General features: G+C 50.4%; 1 protein-coding gene across 2 annotated transcripts in view; it reads left to right on the forward strand.

Annotated features, from left to right (window-relative positions):
* The window catches only part of Asb18 (ankyrin repeat and SOCS box containing 18), a 63,736-nt gene extending 41,715 nt beyond the window's left edge, over positions 1-22,021 (forward strand). For both annotated transcript variants that reach the window (XM_057762263.1, XM_057762264.1), the window contains 3 exons: positions 4,462-4,969; positions 19,991-20,104; positions 21,150-22,021. In XM_057762263.1, coding sequence (XP_057618246.1) covers positions 4,462-4,969; positions 19,991-20,104; positions 21,150-21,335 — 808 coding nt within the window. In that variant the 3' untranslated portion in view covers positions 21,336-22,021. The remainder of the gene's footprint in view (positions 1-4,461; positions 4,970-19,990; positions 20,105-21,149) is intronic.
* The last annotated feature ends 244 nt before the right edge of the window (positions 22,022-22,265 follow it).

Below are 22,265 nucleotides of genomic sequence, written 5' to 3' on the forward strand. Positions count from 1 at the left end.
GAAAGGCCAAGCAGAGGTGCTTGGACCTTCTGCCCGAGGGTGGCCAGTAACAGCCATAGTCTGCAGGGAACGCTAAGTGGGGCCGCAGCCATGTGCAGGAAGCGGTCTCTTCAGGCTTCTGCTATGGGGCGAGACAAAATGGCCCTGACGCAATAGCTCTTGTTGCCCTTGCTCTGTCCACCCCTGCCTTTAGTCAAGGGCCTTTGTGGTTTACTGTCCCCTAGATCTTGGAGCAGCTGCCCTTATCTCTGCAGTCATTGTCAAAGACAGGGGTGAAGATTGAGGTAGGGCAAGGGGAAGGGGTGAGTGTCTGTCCAAGTTTCTTTGCCTCAGACGCTTTCAAGACTATGCAGTGTCTTAATCCCTATGAGATGGAGTCCGTGGTTTCTTCTGAGAGCCCAAGTGATGGCTCTACCCTTTGCTCCCAGCAGTGATTGTACCACCCCCAGGCCCTTCTGACTCTGCCTGTAAAGCCGGCTATGAGAAAACTCCCTTACCAAGTCCCAGCCTCGCCTTCAGGGCTCAGCCCCAGCGGTGCTCCCCGCAGGCCTCTGAAGGCCTGAGAGATGCTCTTACACTGGGCCACCGCATTAGCGATTTGCTGTTTCTCTTATAAAACACCCTGAGCAAAGCGACTTACACGCGGGAGAGTTTATTTCGGCTTATGGATCGGGGGGGGGGGGGGAGGGGGAGGGGCGCCCATAATGGTGAGGCTGGCATGGCATGGCAGCAGGAGCAGGAGCTGGAGCTGGCATCTCAGCCATGTGGAGGAAGCCAGGCGAGCAAACTGAAAGTGGGGTGAATCTATGACCTCTCAAAGCCCACCTCCAGCGACGTTCTTCCTCCTCCAAGGCTCCACCTTAAACTTCTATAGTCTCCCCCAAACAGCCCCCCCCAACCAGGAACTAGATATTCAAACGCATGAGCCTATGGGGGACTTTTTCTTTCACTGAAGCCGCCACAAGCAGAGATGTGGCGTGGAAGTGATAAATTGCCGAAGAAGCGGTTTCGTCCGGGGGTGGGATGCAGAAAGTCCCCCAAACCGGCACTTGTTCCTTTGCCTTCACCATCAGCCCTCTTCTCTCTGCCTGTCACAGAGTCCCAAACCCCTGCTGCTCTCAGTGACATCAGTGGAAACCCCTAGAGTGTTCTGAAAACTAGGAAAGAGGGACATTCTCATAATCCGGCTGCTGCTGGGGCTGATGGGTGCCAGGCAGCTTTGTTATTAACAGTGTTGGTTATTGTTCTTACTTCTACTCCAACTTGCCTTAGAGATTTTGAAAATGTAAGTAGGTGAGAAGAAACCAAAGCCCCTCATCACCACAGCACATACTCCCCCCCCCCACTGAGGTCACCTCACTTTGCCCTGTGCAATGCCAGGCTTCCTCAAACATGTTCTTTACTGGTAGCTTTTTAAGACGGTCCTGTCGGCATGTCTTGTAGCCTGGTGGTTCCATGCATCCACGGGGCAGATCTTTCTGTGTCATTACCGTGGCTAGCACGCCTTCGTTTTTAATGACCGCCTGACCTATGCTGAGAGAGACGTGCCCCCACCAATTTGTCCTGTGGCTTCTCTCTCCAGCCTGTGATTCTGCATCTCCAGCCACTGCCCAGTGTTACAAAGCACCAAGGGCTAGCCTATTAAGCTCTCCATTACAAACAGAAAGGCTGGGCATCTGTAACCCTACCGGGTGCGGGCCAGTGTTCCCATTCTGTCCCTGTGCAGCAAACAGCAACCCGCCATTAGCCCATCAGGCCGAGGACTCTTCCTCTGTCTTTGGAGGCTGCGCTGCTTTAAAAAAAAAAAAAAAAAAGTAGGAGAAAATGTTTGTAATGTTTTCGAGGCTTGGTGACAAAATGAGACAGAGCCCTTGATTTCTAACCTCCCGCTGCACCGTTCAAAATTCCTCCCAGAGAGCCAGGCAGGAAGCAAAGCAAAGCGCTCTGATTGTAAAAATTTGCATCCTTTCTTAGCTGGGTACCTTCTTCCCAAAGGATGACTCCCATCACACTGCAGTTGTTTGTAAAGATCTTTCACCCAAGACAGACCACTTCTCATGTACTGCTGATGCGGAGGCAAGAGAAACACAAAGGGAGAATTAAAGATACTGAGAGTCCCTAGGAAGAAATAGAAATGCATTTCAGGGCAGCGGCTGTCAGCCCCCAAACCCTCGATGGATGATCTGGATCAGAGCCCCCAGTTAAGTAAATAATAGGGAAAACAGCAGCAATGCAATAGAGAGCCGAAAGACGGTCGTTAGCGACAGGCATTTGTTCAACAGGCTTTCAGGGAATACAGATAATGAGCTAGGCACAGCACTACACCCAATAGTCAGACACACTCTCTACACACAAGGAGCCAAGAGTTTTAAGACAAGAGACAAAGACGCCAGCCCTCATTGGAAATGCAATGGTACGGTTTTGTTGGGAGTGTCCTGCTTGGTCACATACTCACAAAGCAAAGGACAATACAGAGACACAACCCTTCAGCCTGGGGTTGCAAGGAAGGCTTTCCAGAGGAAGGGGGAGATATAGGAAGCTGGAGGCCATGTCAGTGAGTCCCTGGAACAGGTGCACACACAGGTATGAGGGCATGCAAGCGCAGGGTGATCCTAGGGGCTGTCTTTGGACAGCAAGAACTGAAACTCAGCAGGAGGGGTCTTGGCAAGGGATGCTGGCTCGGCACACCACGAATATTCTTTCGGGGTTGTGTGGAGCTTAGTAGGCTAAAAGCAGGCAAATTAGGAGACTCCCGAACATTCCAGAAAGGGGGGGCTCTCAAATGGCAGTGACAGTGGGAACGGTGAGAAAAGGGGCGGTCAAGTGATGGTATCACCAGCCAGGCTGGAGGAAGGAGGGAGGACAGCCAGAGGGCAGAAACAGGCCCTCCCCTGGGGATGGTAAGGTGGCAAAAAGAACCAGACATGGGGGAAACAGAAGGAGCAAATGTGGAAACTGACGCCAACAGGCACCGGAACAGGAGCCACTGTTGTAGACAGCAAGGGAGGGAGTTCTTGAAAGCGCCCCCAGCAGAGCTGGAGTAGACTCCTGAGTCGATGGAGCGGGGCAGGGGCCAACAGATTCCAGCGAGCTGTGGTAGCATGCTGGAGAGTCCAAAGATGGCACTAGCCAAGTGGCTGGGAAGTGGGGAATGACATGCTCCTAAGGGCAACCGGCTAAGACTGGAGGCTGGTGGACTGCAGAGAAGGAGCCGTGTGATGATCTAGATGGGTCAACCAGAGCTAGTCTCCAAGTAGGGTCCTGCCTCCCCCCACAGAGTTCAGCAGCCAGATGGGGAGGAACGGTTGACAATTTATAAATGTGGATGGCTATACTATCCTCCAGAGAGGGAAATGAGAACGGGGCGGTTACCACAGCACTGCCGGAGGAAGGGAAACCAAACGGGAAGGAGAAAGTCAAGGAGCCAAGGCCTCCGTGCTCACTAGGGCAGAGATGGAGTGTACTGCCAGCAGACGCGGGTGTGCTGTGCTCTCCAGTCCGTGTGCAGGAGTATAAAGAGATGGCGCTATCCCAGGACTCAGCCCCAGGAGACAAACTTGCGGGGGGGGGGGAACGACACGACACGGGACACACGGGACTGGAGGAGGGTCTGTAGACACTTTCCCCTTCTCAGATTGGTGGACTACATTTCCCACCCGAGGACTAGGCTGCCAGATCTAACATGGTCCAAATGGCCACCAGTGAAAGATGGGATGGGGGGAGGGGGAGGCGGGCTGGTCCCAGGGGACAGGAGAACAGCTAAGGAAGATGCTCTCCTGTGAGAAGGTGTCTGGGGTCAAAGGAAGTCTTGAATTCAGCTGGTGAGCCTAGAGGCAGCAGAATCCATCCTCCTCAGGGAAAGAAGCCATCCTTGATGGGGCTCAGAAACTCTAGGAGCCTGGAAACTTGCGTTACAGCCAAAGTGCACACTTGGGTCAAGGAGGAAGGGTATGTAGCTCCGTATGTAGTTCCGTATGTAGACACGGGTGTGCTTCTGCCTGGTGCTTCCAAAGCAGAAGCTCTGGTGCCTGGCTGAGTCAGTGCCCTTGAAGTAAGGATGATGCCCCAGTGTCGGAGCAAGGCTTACCTTGCACAGAATCTCTCTAGACCTTAACCTCCATGTTTTTTTTTTTTTGACTGAGTGCAGATAAAGTCCGAGTGACCAGTGCCCTGTCATGTAGACATTACTTTCCCAAATAGCACCAAGTAATTGCCATTCACATCCTAAATCTAAGTGCTTACAGGATGTCCCTATTCATTTGGAGTACGGTGGGACTGGGACCCTGGTTTGCTAAAATCTTGTTTTGTCTCAGTTCTATTCGCCTCGCCGTGGGTGGCCTTGGCCCTGGAACTCGGAAGTTCTGGCTTTGGCTGGAGCTCGCCTATAGTGCCCCTGCGCCGTGGGTGGCGGGTCGGGTCGCGGCTGGTCACCGGCTGGTTACCGGTTTGGCCTGTCCGCAGGTGCGCGCAGGCATTGCTGGAACACGGTGCGACAGTACAGCTGGAGTGCGGCCCTGGCCGGGACACACCGCTGCACGTGGCGGCCCAGCACGGCTTGGACGAGCACGCGCAACTCTACCTGGTCCGCGGCGCGCGCGTGGACGCGAGGAACGGCCGCGGCGAGACGGCCTTGAGCGCGGCCTGCGGAGCCGCAACGCCGAGCCCCGACGAACAGGCGCGCTGCCTGCGCCTGTGCGCGCTCCTGCTGCGCGGAGGTGCGGCGGCAGACGCGCGCGACGAGGACGAGCGCAGCCCGCTGCACAAGGCCTGCGGCCGCGCGCGCCCCAGTCTGTGCACGCTCCTGCTGCTGCACGGCGCCGACGCGGGCGCGCTCGACTACGGTGGCGCGTCGCCGCTGGCGCGCGCGCTGCAAACGGTCACGTGCGCGCCCCCGGCAGCGCAACACCGCACGGTGCAAGCTCTACTCAACTATGGATCCCCCTCGGTGTGGCCCGATGCCTTCCCCAAGGTAAGAGGACCTCCCCGGGAAGTTTGACCAGGCAGACACTGGACCTGCCAGGGCTTGCATGCTGTGTGCCCAAAGTGTCGTGGGAGGGTCTGCATTTCTCTCAAACTCCCAGGGGGAGGTGGAGGCTGTGAGTCTTGGGACCCTACTTTGAGGAGCGAGGACTTAGAAGTCTCTTCATGGTTAGCAAAAAGAAAAATGAAGAGGCCGCACTGTTGCTAAATATTCTAGAATGTCACCTTTCGAAGTAGTCTCCTGGGGACGCCTAGCACTTACTGCCGTGATGCGATCACAACGCCAGCTCCGAGTATTTCAAGCAGCTCGTCTTTTGGTGTAATTTTCAGAAAGATGAAAATGAGTCTCTTGTCACAGCTGGCGTTTGATCTGCAGCGAAGTCACCCAACCTGCTCGGCGCGTTGTTAATGAGAGCACTTTACACCTTTACAAATTCCTCTCCCCTGCTGTGAAATTCGCCTAATGTGCCCTGTTCAGGTCACCCTGTGTTGAGACCTCCACCCTTTGCCATGGCTGTGCCTTTGCAAAGTTTGTTCAGCTCACCTTGTCACTTTCTCTGTCTGTCAGATCGTTATGCATGTAAAAGGCTCATGAGGGAAAAAGACAAACAATACTACCACAATAAAATCCCCAGGCAAATGTGAACAACGTACAGTCACATATATATGAAAATGCCATAAAGAAATTACACATCAAAAAGAAAAAAGTTAAACGGACATCCAGGGCCTGCAGAGATGGCTCAGTCATTAAACGATTTTTCAGCAAAGTAAGAGGAGCCAAGTTTGGATTCCTAGCATCCATGTAAAGCCCAGCTTTGGTGGCTCATGCCTTCCATCCCAGCCCTGAGGAGGCAGAGGCAGACCCACCGGTCTATGTAGCCTAATCATCCAGACCCCACTGTATAAGTCAGGGTTCACAAAAGCAGTGGTTCTCAGCCTTCCTAATGCTGCGACCCTTTAACACAATTCCTCATGCTGTGGTGACCCCCAACCATAACATTATTTCCTTGTTACTTCATAACTGAGTTTTGCTACTGTTGTGAATCAGAGTGTAGATATGTACTATGCAGGATATCTGATGTGTGACCCCTCTGAAAGGGTTGTTCGACCCCCAAAGGTCACGAGGTCACACCACACATGTTGAGAATTGCTGCTCTAAAGGACCAGAACTGATAAAGGAATATATATATATATATATATATATATATATATATATATATATATATATATATCTCCGGGGGGTGGGTGGGTGGAGGATCTATTAGAGTGATCCAGTAATGACTGTCTCCAGACAAAAAGACTGAGAACCTGGTAGCTGTTCAGTCCACGTGACTGTACGTCTCAGCAGTTGTGAGGAGTCCTGGAGAACTGTTGAGTCTTCAAGTCTACGTTGGAATCCTGAAGAAGTTGGATTTCATGCCAGCCTCAGTAACAGGGTCGATGAGCTTGTCAGCAGGAGTGAGGGCAAGCATACAAAAACCAAGATTCTCTTCTTCAGTGTCCTTTTATGTGCTCTGGTGTGGTCCAGATTTAGGGTGAATCTTGCTGCTCCAAATAATCTGATTAAGAAAATTCCTCATGGGGCTGGAGAGATGGCTCAGTGGTTAAGAGCTGGTCTCCCAGAAGACCGGAGTTCAATCCCCAGCACCCACATGGCAGCTCACAACTGTCTGTAACTCCAAAATGCCAAGGCACATAAAATTAAAAACAAATACATTTTTAAAAAGAGAAAGAAAATTCCTCACAGGATCACCCAGAATCTTGTGTTTTAGTTGATTCTATGTGGAGTCAAGTTGAAAGCCAACATTAGCCATCACATCCACACCCTGGTTCCTGTAAGAAGGAAGGAAGGAAGGAAGGAAGGAAGGAAGGAAGGAAGGAAGGAAGGAAGGAAGGAAGGAAGGAAGGAAGGAAGGAAGGAAGGAAGGAAAAAAGAAAAAGCCTGTCTCAAAAAACAAATGGACAGCTCCTGAGAAGTGATACCCAAGGCTGACCTCCAGCTTCCATGTGCACATGTGCACACACCCGGATCTACACACGTAAATAAATAAATACATACATACATACATACATACATAAATCCTGAGGACCTGCTAGCCTGGTGTATACACCAAAGCGGCAAACCAAAGGGACCCGCCTCAAACAAGGTGAAAGATGAGGATAGTTTACCTGAACAAGTCCTCTGACTTCCACATGCACGTGGTGCATACACGCAAACACAGGGACACACACGCGAAATAACATCCCCAAACTATTAACTAGAAGAGACTGTCTTTCTCAAAAGCCTTCACTAAAAGAAGCCGAAAAATTTTGGTTCATTTCATCTTAAAAGTTGCCCCCATCTCCCAAGATACACCAATCCTATACAGCTACCTATGCACCTGTAAACATGTAGGTGTGGCCGGGCAGTGGTGGCGCACGCCTTTAATCCCAGCACTTGGGAGGCAGAGGCAGGTGGATCTCTGTGAGTTCGAGACCAGCCTGGTCTACAAGAGCTAGTCCCAGGACAGGCTCCAAAACCACAGAGAAACCCTGTCTCAAAAAAACAAACAAACAAAAAAGAAAAATGTAGGTGTGCCTGGTGCATTTTTTTTTAAATATTTATTTATTATGTATACAACATTCTGCCTTGATGTATGCCCACACCCCAGAGGAGGGCACCAGATCTCAGTACAGATGGTTGTGAGCCACCATGTGGTTGCTGGGAATTGAACTCAGGACCTCTGGAAGAGCAGCCAGTGCTCTTAACCTCTGAGCCATCTCTCCAGCCCTTTTTTTTTTTTTTGTGTGTGTGCCTGGTGCATTTTGAACAAGCATCCGGGAAGCTGTTACCCAAAGATGATCCAAAGGAACAGTTTTCAGTGTTCTGAGACAGTGAGATTCACACATTTCTCTCAAATGACTTCGTCTGTGGACACATTCAGCATGAAGGATGCATCTCGAGGGCCAGGAAAAGGGTAGGAACTCTACCGTGTGCCTCACCTGTTGTCCCCTCACCTATAGACTGTCTCTTATCGCTGTCACCCAAGTCACTCCCCCGGATTTCGATGTGGCAGGCTCTATACACCCATAGCTTACACCCTAAACACTCCCCATTCCCGGCAGGACCTGTTCAACCACTTGGGTCCTGGACACAAGACTTGCGCTGCCCTTTAGTTCACATCCTGTCTACGTTAAGCCCAGATGCTTGGTCATCATCACAGGGAACCATACAAAGAATGGAAAAACAGAGTGGATCTCACAGATAGGCTGGAAATGTCTGACAGTGGTTTCCCTAAAGGCGTGAAGGTGGCATGAGATGAGCAGTGGAGAAAGGTGCTTGATACCAACCCTGATGGATTGAGTTCAGTGCCCAGGACCCACATTGTAAGAGAGAACTGACTTTTGCAAGCCATCCTCTGACCTCCACCACATATGTGCCTTGACAAGTCATTTCAGTTTGAGGGAGCCCCCCATCCTGATCCCTGGGGATCGGGCTTCTAGGGGAAAGCAAGCACCCCACCTTGACCTGCAGCGGCGGTGCATGGTATTGCACTCCCCTCCAGGTCTTCAGGGCCTCTGTTCTGGGACATGCCCAGATGCCATGCCAGCCAGATGGAGTGTGGTTGTATGTTCATCTCATCATACCTCAGGATTGGGGGTGAGCTTGCACGTGTTGGGCAATATGCCACAGCAGGGTCATGGGAAGCACTTGACCCTGGCAGTCATCAGGATTCTCTGGTCAATATCACACCAGTATATAGGGACTGAACAGACCTTGAGAAATCTTTATAGTAAACAACATTGCCTGCCCTGCATTTGGCAAGCACAGGTACATACAGACCTTCAGTCAAGGTTTGCTGCATGCGTGCAAGGGACGCCAGCAACTGACTCCAGGACACAGGTCTGCATCCAGCCTCTGGACATGAGGTGCTGGCCTCTTTGCACAGACACCTTTGTATTTCTAGAAGTGACCCCACTTTCCTGAACAGCCTGCAGATGAGATGCACTTAGCCTGCCACATCCAAGCTAGATGGGCCTGTGATGGGCCAGCCTTGTCCAGGGACAAGCAGACAAAACCGCAGAGCTGGAGAGGCAACATACTTCCCCACCCAGACCCCCGTCGGTTTCACCTAACTGGCTTCAGCAGCCCCGGGGGGTGCACAGCACAGGGGGTGCACAGCAAGTTTATGCAAACTGGTCACAAAGGTGCTCCACCGGCAAGACACAGGCCCCATGGCAGGCAGCCGCCAAGCCACCTGGGATGCTACAGAGCAGGCAGCCCCCTCCCACCCCCCCTCCGTGAGCAACTAGATGTAAAGAGACGCCCGTGGAGCTCAGAATTACTGAGGCAAAAGGTTTCCCAGAGAGCTTGTGACATAAATCACAGTTTCCAGTGCCCAGACAAAGGCACCATCATGGCATCAGGTAGACAAGGAGCAGCCCTCTGAGCCTTGCTCACCATGCTACTGGGAAAGCCAGGGGGTGCCAGGCTCTGGCGCCACTGTGTCCACAATGTTAGGCCTTTCAGCCCTCCTGCCCTCTAGGTCACACCAGAGACAGAGGGGCAGGCCCAGAGCAGGTGTAGGTAGGCGCTGGCAGTCAGGGCTCAGTCCTAGAGGGTGTAAAAAGACAGAAGAGGGCCAACTCAGGGCAAGGGACTTGCAGTAGAGCAGGGAGCCCCAGGAATGTGGACCCAACTGTGATCTGCTGGGAGAGAGGCTTTCCTGAATGTCTCCTCAAATTCATGACTCTGAGATGAAGCCCGTTTTTCTTTGTCCACATCTTTCGAGAGCACATTTCTGGTTCACACCAAAAAAGAATGCTGGAGCCATCAAGAGACTAGGAGCACCTTAAGTCCAAACCGCCTGTAGGAAGGCCGTGCCCTGCCCTTCGGAGCCAGCATCCTTTATTGCAAACTCCTTCCCTCTCTTCCTTTTTCTTTGTGTTCGCTTGGAACCACTTGAAGTGGTGTGGAACGGAGCGGTCAGCTGTATTAGTCCCCTGATGTCACTGACCCTCTCCAGAGCCCTTTGCATCCCGTCCCTTCCTGCTGTGCTCTTTCTCTGAGCCAGCCCTGTGTCAGTGGAGACAAGATGTGCTACCTGAGGAGGGAGCCAGCCACATGTAAGTGTTCTGAGTAATGGAGCCGCAGGTCTCCCAGTGAGATCCAGAAGTGTAAGGACCAGGCGGGCTTCATGGGCTGTGCTGTCTGCCCACTGCGCCCCTTGTGTGCCCACCCGTGTTTTCATTTAACAACCACGCTGAGGGGTTGTAGAGACGGCTTGGAGGTGAAAAGCACACACACTGCTCTTGCAGAGGACCTGAATTCAGTTGCCAGCATCCGCATCAGGCAGATCACAGCCACTTGTGACTCCAGGTCTGGGGGTATCCAACATCTTCAAACTCCTCAGACACTTGCGTGTGTGCACGCACACAAATACGCATGAACTCTTGCATGCACATATTTGCATAATTAAAAATAATAATAAATTTTAAAATATGCTTAGCAGTGCTGGCTGAAGCTCCCTTGGGGCCAGGAACACACAGACGTTTGCCCTTGTAAGCAACCTGACTTGGGAGTGAGACAGTCAGACTCACTGAGACCTGTCACAGAACCACCTGACTTTGAAAGTGTCAAATTGGGTCTTGACCTTGGCTGGCTGAATGTATTTTTTTCATTGCTATAATTAAATAATCTGACTGAAACAAATTAAGAAAGGGAGGTGTTGTCAGGCGGTGGTGCCGCACACCTTTAATCCCGGCACTCTGGAGGCAGATGCAGGAGAATCTCTGTGAGTTTGAGGCTAGCCTGGTCTACCAAGTGAGTTCCAGAATAGCCAGTACTGTTATACAGAGAAAATGTATCTTGAAAACCAAAATAAATAAAAATGAGAGAGAGAGAGAGAGAGAGAGAGAGAGAGAGAGAGAGAGAGAGAGAGAGAGGAAGGTTTATTGGCCCACGATTTGTGGGTACAGAGTGTCATGATGGGGACTCCACAGCATCAGGAGTGCAGTGCATCTGGTCGCATTGCACCCACAGTCAGGAATCAGACAGAGCTGGGTACTGATGCTTATAGCGCTCACAGTCGGCCCAGACCTGTGGGAGAGCTGTCCACATTTAGGGTGGGTCTTCCCGTCTTACTTAACCCAACCTAGAAAGAAACTCCTTCACAGACACATCCTGAGATTTGTGTCCTAGGTGATTCTAGATCCTATCAAGTTGACAATCAAAATTAGCCATCACACTGGGGTATCCAAACCCCAAGCAGGCAGTGAGCAAGCCCAGGGGACAGGATTAGAGACAGCAGGCACAGGATAGGTGGATGCCCTGGCACAGAGCAAAAATGAAATGCGTGCCTCTGGGGAAAATGACCACAGTGGCAGAGAGGAAACATCAAGCCCCCACACCCACCCCTGCACCCACACTCCCACCCCTACACCCACACTCCCACACCTACACCCACACTCTCATCCCTACCCCTGCTAAAACAGCTGAGTGGGTGCCTTGTGCATGGCCTGGGCCCTTTGCCTAAGGACAATAGAAATCCAGTGCGTCACTTTAAGTGGAGGAGGTGACATTAACAAAAATCTGTGTGTTGAACTGAATGTGCTTGAGTGTGAAGAAGAAACTGGAGGACAGAGCAGAGGGGAACCACTGGCAAGTCTGTGCAAATTCAGATGAAGATGGCAGAGAGCTGGAAATGCAAAGGAAGACTCCAGAAACAGCTGCAGATCCCTGGTCTTGCCTCGCTCTCAGACGCTGCCGCTGCTGGAACCATAGCCGCCTGATTTCTTGTTTTGTGCCTAATTGCAAGAATTAGGCAAAGTGACTTCAGCCACTCACTGCAATTTCACCAGATTTGAGCAGGAGATTTGCAGAACCGTGGTCAAGACGCGCGCAGGCTCCCTGGCTGCCCGCTGCGCAGCCGTGTCTCCAGGGGAGGAGGGACGGGAGCCGTCAGGAAGCTTTCCCCTGTTTTCCTACCCTTCTTTTATTTCTCCATCTACATATAAAGCAATGTGCCTGTGTGATTTTTCCCCTTAATTTTCTTTCTGCCGCCTCATTAGCTGAAGAGTGTGCGCTTGGACACTAATGACATCAACGTGTCAGAGTAATGTGGCAGCCGCCTCTCGGCAGACAGCAAGGAGGCAGCGGAGATTTTTAAACTGTGTTGGCGTAAAAATAATGAAGGCAGCCAGCTGCCTGGCAAACACGAGGGGCACGATGCTGAGGGGCTAGGGAGGGGCGGGGAGCCCCAGAGAGGTGGAACAGAGGGAGAGACAGAAAATGAATTCCTGGAGACAGGCAATAAGACTTTGTCACAGTCTATGACCCCGGGTGGGGGGAGGGGCCAGCTGTAGGGGGAGGGCATCTCTTTCCTACCTTGGGTGGGGGAGGTCTGTGTAACGTGGTCCCTGGGAGCTATTTAACGTTTTTTTTTTTTTTTTTTTTTTTTTTTTTCAGAGAAGGAGCAGGTCTAGGGTTGGGGGAGGGAGTAGCGTGGCCTTGGGAAACAGAAAGTACCAGAACACACCAGGGAAGCAGGAGATTGTCTGGAGCTTAGCTTCCCCCAGCAGAGAAGAGAATGAATGAATGAAGGTGATGGCCCAGGGCTGGCAGTAGGGACACCAACAAGTAAAGAGCATCTAGGAGGGGACAGGGACACGCCTGGCTAGAAGAGGTAGGAAGGTGCTCCTGGCTCCGCCCTCCAACTGCAGCTCACTCTGTCTCCTTTCCTGAAAATGGCCTAAGCTCAATTGGTGATGTTACTCCATGGGAAGAAATGGATCAGATAATAATTCTGGCAATGCATTGTGGGGCATGAGAGATAGCTCAGTGGGTAAAGGCGTTTGCCACCAACCCTGACAACCTGCGTCCAAGACCAACATGGTGGAGAGAGAACAGACTCTCTCAGGTTATCAGCAGACCTCCATGTCCACGCCTGAGACACGGGCATACACAACATAAAGGGCGTAGTTACAATGTCGGCATGATGGCAAGTCTAGGAAAACACTGGTTCCTGTCTTCTTAAAGATGTCTTTGCAGACAGAAGCAAGAGAAGAAAAGAAGGGAAAGAAAACGGAAGCCCAGGGCCGCACTAGCATGGTGGTCTCTCAATTAGTGTCCGTCTGTGGTGGCATGGGAGTGTTCAGACAGCCAGGCAGACCCTGCCAGGAACAGTGGGCAGGCGGCTGGGGTACCACAAAGCAGAGAGGTGGGAATGGGGAAACCCAGGATTGCGCAGCCTGGAGACTCTCCCCGAAAGAGAAGAACAAGAAGAGACCTAAGCAGATGGGCACACGCCCCGTAACCCACACTTCACTCCGATGCCCAGGCGAAGAGCAGGACCTCACAGGTTGGCAGACTTTGCACACATTCTCGCCCTGATCAAAAAAGAATGAAGAGGAGCTGGTGTGGTGGCCCAGTGCCAGGAGCGCTTGCTCTGCAGTCAGGAGGACCTGAGTTCAAATCTTCAGAACCTACATAAAAATAGCCGTACACAGCCTGGTGGTGGTGGCGTGCACCTTTAATCCCGGCACTCAGGAGACAGGCAGACAGATCTCTGTGAGTTCGAGGCCAACCTGGTCTACAGATCAAGTTCCAGGATAGCTAGAGCCAAGATACAGAGAAACCCTGTTTCGATAGATAGATAGATAGATAGATAGATAGATAGATAGATAGATAGATAGATAGATAGATAGATAGATAGATAGACAGACAGACATAGCTGCATGAATGTAACCCTAGCCAGCACTGGGTGGGGAGGGAGGCAGGCAGATCCCTAGAGCACCATCGCTAGCTAACCCCAACCCACACTGTAAGCCTCCAGTCCACTGAGACCGTGTCTCAAGGCAGTCACTCAAAATTCAACACAGGAAGACACTGAGTGTGCTTTGTTGGCCTCTGCATGCACAGGCACAGGCGTGAGCACCCATGTATTTCTGTGCATGAGCCACACACATGAGAATAAAACCTTGATGGGTTCCCGGGGTCAGGGGACGGCAAAAAGCACAGCATCCGAGAAACAGAGAAGAAATACGTGTCCCCGCAGATGATCTAGAAGAAGAGCTGAGAGCTAAGTGAACATGGAGCTTCTGGAATCTGCGAAGATGGACAGGCTAAGAGGAGTCAATAGAAGGCCATGAAGAGAAACATGGAACAAGCAAGGGCGCCAGCAAACTAAAGTCGGGGTGCTGTTCACACTGCCTGTGTGTTATAAGGTCCCCTCCCTGCTGCTCCTGCTCTGCTCTGTATCCTGAGTGGTCGGAGGGAGGGCCTAGCCTGTCTGGGCTCCATGGATAATTTGAGCACGAAGGAAAAAGAAGACAGGTTTCCTCTGCTCTTTATAACCCCTGCAGCCAGTCCACAGCATCTTGTCTCCTTCGGGCTCAGCATCTACTTTCCTAGTTCGAGACCTCAGTCAACCCACAGTTGCTGCTGACTTAGCCCAGGCTCCCTAGATAGTCATCGTCTCTGGACTTTAACAACATCACCTCAATCAACTCATTCCCGGAGGCACATAAGGTAGAAGGAGAGGAAGAGAAAGGGGCAGAAGCAAAGGACAGGGTATAAAGAAAACCAATAGTTAGTGACAGAATTCAAGATGAGCCAAGGACAACAGAATCAAGAGCCATACCCAAAGACTTAATAGAAGAAAATGCAGTTGCACTAAAAAGCCTTAAATTTTAATTTGGGGTTAAATGAGTGTTTTTGAAAAGTACATGACAGAAAACATACCTGTGACATTCTAGCAAAACTGTTGTTAAAACACTTGGGAAAAATCTTACTAGCTGTCCAATCAGAAAACAGGGTATCAAATTCAGGCTAGAGGGGCTGGAGAGATGGTTCAGAGGTTAAGAGCATTGTCTGCTCTTCCAAAGGTCCTGAGTTCAATTCCCAGCAACCATATGGTGGCTCACAACCATCTGTAATGGGGTCTGGTGCCCTCTTCTGGCCTGCAGGCAGACACACAGACAGAATATTGTGTATAATAAATAAATAAATATTTAAAAAAAAATTCAGGCTGGATTCAGATTTCTCTGCTACAAAATCAGCAAAAGACAATGAAATATCCTCTCTCTGTATTTTGAGACAGGGTCTCACGTAGCCAAGACTGACCTTGAACTTGCTGAATAGTTAAGAATAACCTCGAACATCAGATCTTCCTGCCTCCATCTTGGAAGCACTGGGAACACAAGAGTGTGACATCACCCCAGAGGTGCGATGGTGTGGGTTGAACTCAAGGCTTCTTGGATGGTAGACAAGCATTCTACCAAACTAAGCTATATCCTCAGCCTTCATCAGCATAATTTTTCAGTTGAAGGATGGCTTTTAGTGGGGGTGAAGAAACACATGCACGCAGCATACTCACAGAGAAAAAGACCCTCTGCGAAGCAGGGGGAGAGGGGAGCTAGGTATGCTGAAAAATCCCTTAACATGTTTTTTAAAGTTAAAGTTTGGACACTAGAATATTAGTCTGAGCCAAGGTAGCTTTCGTTTGATGTCAAAAGAAAGAAGATATTTTCAGATTTGAGCAGCTCAGAAAACATATCCTTTCATCCTTTTTGTTAAGGACAAGAAAGTATTTCCGTTCCATTATTTAGTCAACAGATACGTGTGAGCACGAGTCAGGCCCCAGCGAGATGCTGGGCACTTGGGATAAATGGGTGAGCAGATCAGAGAGTACCATATTCCCTCAAGGAGCCTGCAGTCAACAGGGCAGAAAGATATTCTCTGCCATGAGCAGAATACACCAGTTGCTGCGAGAAGGCCAAGGGGATGTTAGCCCGACATCCATTACTGTCTCTCCGGAAGAGTGTCCCGTATCCAGAGATTGCCGAGCGCTAACGGGGGAGCCTGCTCACCATCGTGAACTAGGAGATTGCAAAGCAGGCGAGGTAAAGAATGTTCTTAAAAGCATCAATTAAAGGAGGTACAGTGGCACATGCCCGCCATCCCACGTATGGGAAACTGAGGCAAGGAACTGCAAACGGGAAATTCGCCTAGGAGTGGTAGCAGAATCCTCTCTCAGAACACAAGGGGAAAGTCAGGAGAACTGCGTGGGCCGGCAAGGTTCCTCAGCAGGTGAAGGCTCTTGACAACATGCCTGGTGACCCTGGTTCCACCTCTGAGACACATAAAGTAGAAGGAGAAAGCTGACTTCCTATGGGTTGTCTTCTGACCACCGCGCACGCACGCGCGCACACACACACACTGGCACGTAGACACCCATATACTTACACAAATAAGTAAATGCAGCTATTTTTAATTAAGAAAATTGAATGTATTTTTAAATAATAATCTCAGCCTCAGAGTTAGTAACAAGGGTGATATCAGTTGAAGCAGGACAAACAGGGATTAGCAAATGTCCCTTCAGCAATGTCTTCTGTATGAGGCTGTACCCACTAATCTTGGGCCAGCATGTAGCTCTTCGAACCCTTCCCTCAGGACTCCCTGGCTTTATTTTATTGTTATTGTTAAGAGAGTTGGCACCAGTACTTTCGTTTTATCCTGAGGTTTTTCACGGGGGGGAAAGAAGCAGAGTGGAACGTAGCAGTGAGTTCAGAGTGGGGAGTTCAGGTTGGTGGCCTTTGAACAAAAACTTCAAAGAAATGAGGAAGTCAGCTGTGCAGGTCTGGGGACGGGCACACAGATCCGGGGACAAGTAATTCAAATGAGCAAGTCAGTCCGTGGCCTGAGACTAGAGAAACCTGAGCTGCATGTAGAATAGCTGGGGACCATAGTGGAGGAAGGTGTTCGGAGGTGACGAGGGTGGGAGGCTTGAAAGGGACCCTCTAAGGGACACTGTTGTGACTTTGGCCATTGGGGATGTCTGCAGAGCAATGGCTGCACTTGACTGTTTCACTAGACCTGCCGCACTGCCACAAGGAAGAGAACAGAAGAGGAGAGCAAGTTGGGATGCTGACCCAGGGGCCCACATGAGGGGCACCGCTTAGGCTAGGGTGGCACTCTGATTTACGATGAACCTTGAAAGCAGACCTGTGGGGTCTTCTGTGTCGACCCAACGTAGACAATGAAAGAAATGGAAATCAAAGACGGTCCCGAGGCTTCCAGCCTGAGAGTCAGGAGGACAGGTGTGTCATCAGCTAAGATGGCCAAGGACAGGGCCAGGGCAGCAGCTGTGTGACCCGGGAAACTAAGAGTTCAGCGCACCCGGTCTAGGATGCAACAAAGAAGGGACCTGAAGAAAACCATTGGATATTCAAGCCCAGAGTTCAAGAGATTCAAATAGCCTGGGGACCAGCAGCATGGGATAGTATTGAGACCCAGGAAACTGGATGAAAGACGAGAGAGGAGAAACAGGGACAGGAATAAACAGAGGGGCATCCCTCTCTGGGAAAAAAAAATGGAGACGAGAAAACAGGCCAGGAGGCTAAGGAAGAGCCATCAAGAGGATGAGAAAACATGGAGTTTTCTTTCCTTGCCAACAACTGCCACCTGAGTGTGAACCACTGGCTGCTACCTCTCCCTGGACTCTGGAAAGGGTCTCTGTCCTCACCATTCAGCCCTCAGTGACACCAGTCCCACCGCTCCTCCACTCAGATGCCTGAAACCCCCCTGATTCCCGGTTACAGAGCGGACTCCTTACAGGGCGTGGTGACTAAAGACTTTCTTCAGTCTTGCCCCGTCCGTGGCGTCCCACACCTCTTCACTACATCTCTCTAAAATGGAGATTGTTTACCCAGAAAATATAGGTCATAGACTAAAATATGCTAATAACCGTAGAAGAAATTGAAAACGTGAAATTGTCACCTGTAACTAAGTGCCAAGCTTGGGCAGTGTCAAAGGCAAGGGCTGTCACCTGCTTGAAGCATAGCTCCACAGCATGGCCTTTGCCTATTTTGAAGCCTGGATTTGAATCCTAAAAAGTACTCTAAAGGAGGCCAGGTGTGGTGGCGCATGCCTTTAATCCCAGCACTCGGGAGGCAGAGGCAGGTGGATCTCTGTGAGTTCAAGGCCAGCCTGGTCTACAAAAAGTGAGTTCTAGGACAGCCAAGACTACACTAAGAAACCCTGTCTTGAAAAAAAAAATCAAATAAAAAAAACTTTAAATGATTATTATGTCTTCTTAATTCCAATAATTGTCTACTTTTTAAATTCTTTTCTTTCTTTTTTTTGGATTTTCGAGACAGGGTTTCTCCGTAGCTTTTGGTTCCTGTCCTGGAACCAGCTCTTGTAGACCAGGCTGGCCTCGAACTCACAGAGATCCGCCTGCCTCTGCCTCCCGAGTGCTGGGATTAAAGGCGTGCACCACCACCACCTGGCTTACTTTTTAAATTCTTCCCAATAACTAAGAGTACTGAAATTTTATGTGTTAAAATGCTAACGGAAAGACTAGAGAGATGGTTCAGTAGTTAAAAGCACTGTCAGCTCTTTTAGATGACACAGGTTTCATTCCCAGCACCCACATGGCAGCTCACAACTGTCTCTATCTCCAGTTCCAGAGGATCTAACACCCTCACAGGACATACATTCAGGCAAAACACTAATGTATATAAAATAAGTAAATAAATAAATAGATCATTTTTTAAGAAACGAATTTAACAGAGAAGCCAGGCATAGAGGCTCTTATAATGAGATGCTGTCCGCAAAAACTAGTGAAAATTAGACTTAAGACCATTGCGCCATCTTTCAGTGTCATTAACACAGAATGTAAGACTAGAGCCAATGTAATAAGATTAAAAAGGAAAGAAACATTAATATCAAAGATGAAAGAAGACTAGCTGAAAAAGAATGCTTATCTACGGGGGCTGGAGAGACGGCTCCGAGGTTAAGAGCACTGACTGCTCTTCCGGAGGTCCTGAGTTCAATTTCCAGCAACCACATGGTGGCTCACAACCAACTGTAATGAGATCTGGTGCCCTCTTCTGGCCTGCAGGCGTGGAGGCTGAACACTGTGTACATAATGGATAAATCTTTTTAAAAAAAGAATGCTTATTTACCCAGAAAATAGTGCTTGCTATTCTTCAAGAGGACCCAGGTTGCCGGGCGGTGGTGGTGCACGCCTTTAATCCCAGCACTCGGGAGGCAGAGGCAGGCGGATCTCTGTGAGTTCGAGGCCAGCCTGGTCTACAAGAGCTAGTTCCAGGACAGGCACCAAAGCTACAGAGAAACCCTGTCTCGAAAAACCAAAAAAAAAAAAAAAAAGAGGACCCAGGTTCGGTTCCCAGCTCCCACGTTGGACTCCTCACAATCCCCTATAGCCCCCTCCAGGCCATCAGATGCATGCTTTTGGGTTCCTCAAACACGCACATGGGGCACATTGGCCCATCTAAGTACACACATATACATAAGTAAAAATATAAATCTTTTTTTTTTTTTTTTGAGCCAGGGCCTCACTGTGTAGCCCTGGCTGTCCTGCTGCTCACTATGTAGACCAGGCTGGCCTAGAACTCACAGAGATCTGCCTGCCTCTACCTCTCCAGTGCTAGAATTAAAGATGTGTTCCATCACTGCCCAGCTAAAATATGCATATACTCCCACGTAGACACAGACACACAGTCAAAATAAAACTAAATATTTAAAGGTAAATAAAAAGAATATTTTCTCTGTGGGAAATGCAAGGACCACACCAAGTGGAAAGTCAACAGTAAAACAGCTCTTCCCCCTCTATTCTTACTTTTCTGACTCTAAAAAACTTGCGGTGGGAATTGGGAATACAATCCTCAGGCCATGCTACTCACAGAACTGCTTTCCTTTGCTCTGAGCAGCTCTGCAGAGGCAGAGAACAGTCACCCATAAGCATCCCCGCCAGACCCCCCCCAAAACCTGACTCCTGAGCCCCGCCCTGACTCCACAGCCATCTGGGGGACATGGGCCTCCAGGAAGAACCGCTGCCTCCTGGTGGGTTCCTTCCCTGACTCTGTTTGATGTGACTCTGACCTTTGAGGTCACAGAGTCAGGGGGCAGTAGAATGAAATGCCAGAATGTGCCTGCATCTCATGGCGGTCACCCCTCGCACCTCAAGCCCGTCACCCTGCATCGTGCCTCCCCACTTCCCCCCAGGTGCTAAGGACCTGTGCACAGGTGCCCGCTGTCGTTGAAGTTTTGTTCAACTCCTACACTCAACTGCGTGTTTCTGAGTCCTGGCTGGAGGTGGTTCCTGAAGAAGTATACCAGGTGAGAAGTGGCCCTTCCCCCGACCCCATGCTCCAGAACTCAGTCCCTCTCCCGCCTCTGTCTGGAGTTGTACCTTCAACTCCAGGAAGTGAGACCTAAGAGGAAAGACGGGAAGGTTGGGCCGTGATCTGAGGGCACCGCATGTCAACAAACCACATGCCCAAAATGTTGGGTGTGAATTGGGTCCTCCCCCAATACACAGACCTTCATCACTTGTCATTATTCTCTAAACATCACAGCATGCCATGACCCCTCTAGATAGCATTTACATTGTTGCACTGTGGGTAATCTAGAGGATTGTATATGTCTAGTATAAGAGACTGGCCCATCCGTGAAGGTTACCCTCAGCGGTTGTGGAACCAGTCTTCTGTGGAGAGCAGGGAACAATTGTGAAGTGCTATAGGCCATGAGGAGCAAAGAGACACTCCATGATGGCTTGAAGAGCGCTGGGGCGCAGGGAGCCATCATGCAAGAAAGGAAGGGGGCAGGAAAGCCGCTGGTTCCCCGTCCGGGGAGATGCAGCTCATGACATGTGACCTGCACCCCTGTGAGCACAACATGCATCCTCACATGACAGAATCCTCAGGCAAGGATTGATCACAAAGGGGGAGAACGCTCACTTCCAGAAGCTCCCAGAGAACATTCTCGGGCTCTCATGGCTTGTGTTAGTGAGTGCCTAGCACAGCCACTGAACTCGTGGACTTTGGCGGGGCTCCTGAGCCCATTGCTGTGGAGAGACAGCATGCCTGACCTGCTTCGGATTGGTGGGGGCCACCCCTAGATCTTCAGGACTGCTCTGCCAGGGGCAGGGCAGAAAAAGATTGAGGAAGCCATCCCCAGCTGTGTCCCTCTGCCACAGTGGGAGCTTCACTTTGGAAAACCATGTCAACCCTCGGAGTGTAGGCCAGGCCTCAGGTGACCTCTGCGGTGTCTGCCTGGCACCTGTGAGCCACAGGATAGCATGAGCCCTCAGTGTTCCTGCAGGAAAGACTGTCTGTTAGCTCCAGACACTGCCTCACCTTCTCTTCCTCTCCTTCCCTTCTAGACGCACGAGGCTTTCTACAGGTCCTTCTTCGCCTTGGCACACACCCCGCGCTGCCTGCAGCACCTCTGCCGCAGTACCATCCGAAAACTCTTCGGCAAGAAGTGCTTTCACCTTGTGCCCCAGCTGCCCTTACCTGAGCCCCTGCAAAAGTATCTGCTTTTGGAGCCTGAGGGTGTTTTGCGTTGAAACCACAGCCTTGGCACCCGGATTCTTCTCTGCCTCTTTGTCTTTCTGCAGAGACCACCGTTTGCAAGGCACAGCACGCTGGGGGTACACATCCAGCACCCTCCATCTCTCAAGTGACCCAGGGAGGCACAGACTCACAAGCCTTATGTTCACTCTGAAATGGAATTGGAAATAAAACTGTCTCTGTTATTAGAGCTGGAGAGATGAACAGGCAGTTAAGAGCACTGTCTGCTGTTGCAGAAGACCTGGGTTCAATTCCCAGCACTCACAACCATGCCTAACTCCAGTTCAGGGGATCTAGGGCCCTCTTGGTGATGTGGGATTTCCCTCTGTGTGCTGTGATTACTATTGGTTAACAAAGGAACTGCTTTGGGCCTATAGCAGAGCTATAGGGGAACAGAGCTAGGCGGGGAAAACTAAACTGAGAAAAAGAAGGGTGGATTCAGAGAGAAGCCATGAAGCCCCCCCACCCCAGCCAGACAGAACTTTATCAGGTAATCCAAAGCCACATGGCATTACACAGATTGCTAAAAATGGGTTAAATTAAAATGTAAGAGCTAGCCAATAAGAAGTTAGAGCTAATAGGCCAAGCAATGATTTAATTAATATATTTCTGTGTGATTATTTCAATTTAATTAATACAGTTTCTGTGTGATTATTTTGGTTCTGGGCAGCCGGAACAAACAAGCAGCCTTACTACATCTTCTGGCCTCTATGGGCACCACATGCACACGTGTAAATAAATGTTAAACTTTTCTATTCAGCAAATCCTGTCTCCTGGTTGGTTGTGAGGAGCACATGGTCAGTGGCACGCTAGTTGCTGTCAGAAAGCACCCAAAGCCAGAGTCAGACTAAAAGGTCTGAGTGGTTTCCAAGGTGTGTCTCCGGCCCCTGTGAGTCAGCAGCATGGCCGTTTCCTCCCTGGGCTTG

This window comes from Chionomys nivalis, chromosome 2, assembly GCF_950005125.1.
Source record: "Chionomys nivalis chromosome 2, mChiNiv1.1, whole genome shotgun sequence".
In the NCBI taxonomy this organism is placed as follows: domain Eukaryota; kingdom Metazoa; phylum Chordata; class Mammalia; order Rodentia; family Cricetidae; genus Chionomys; species Chionomys nivalis.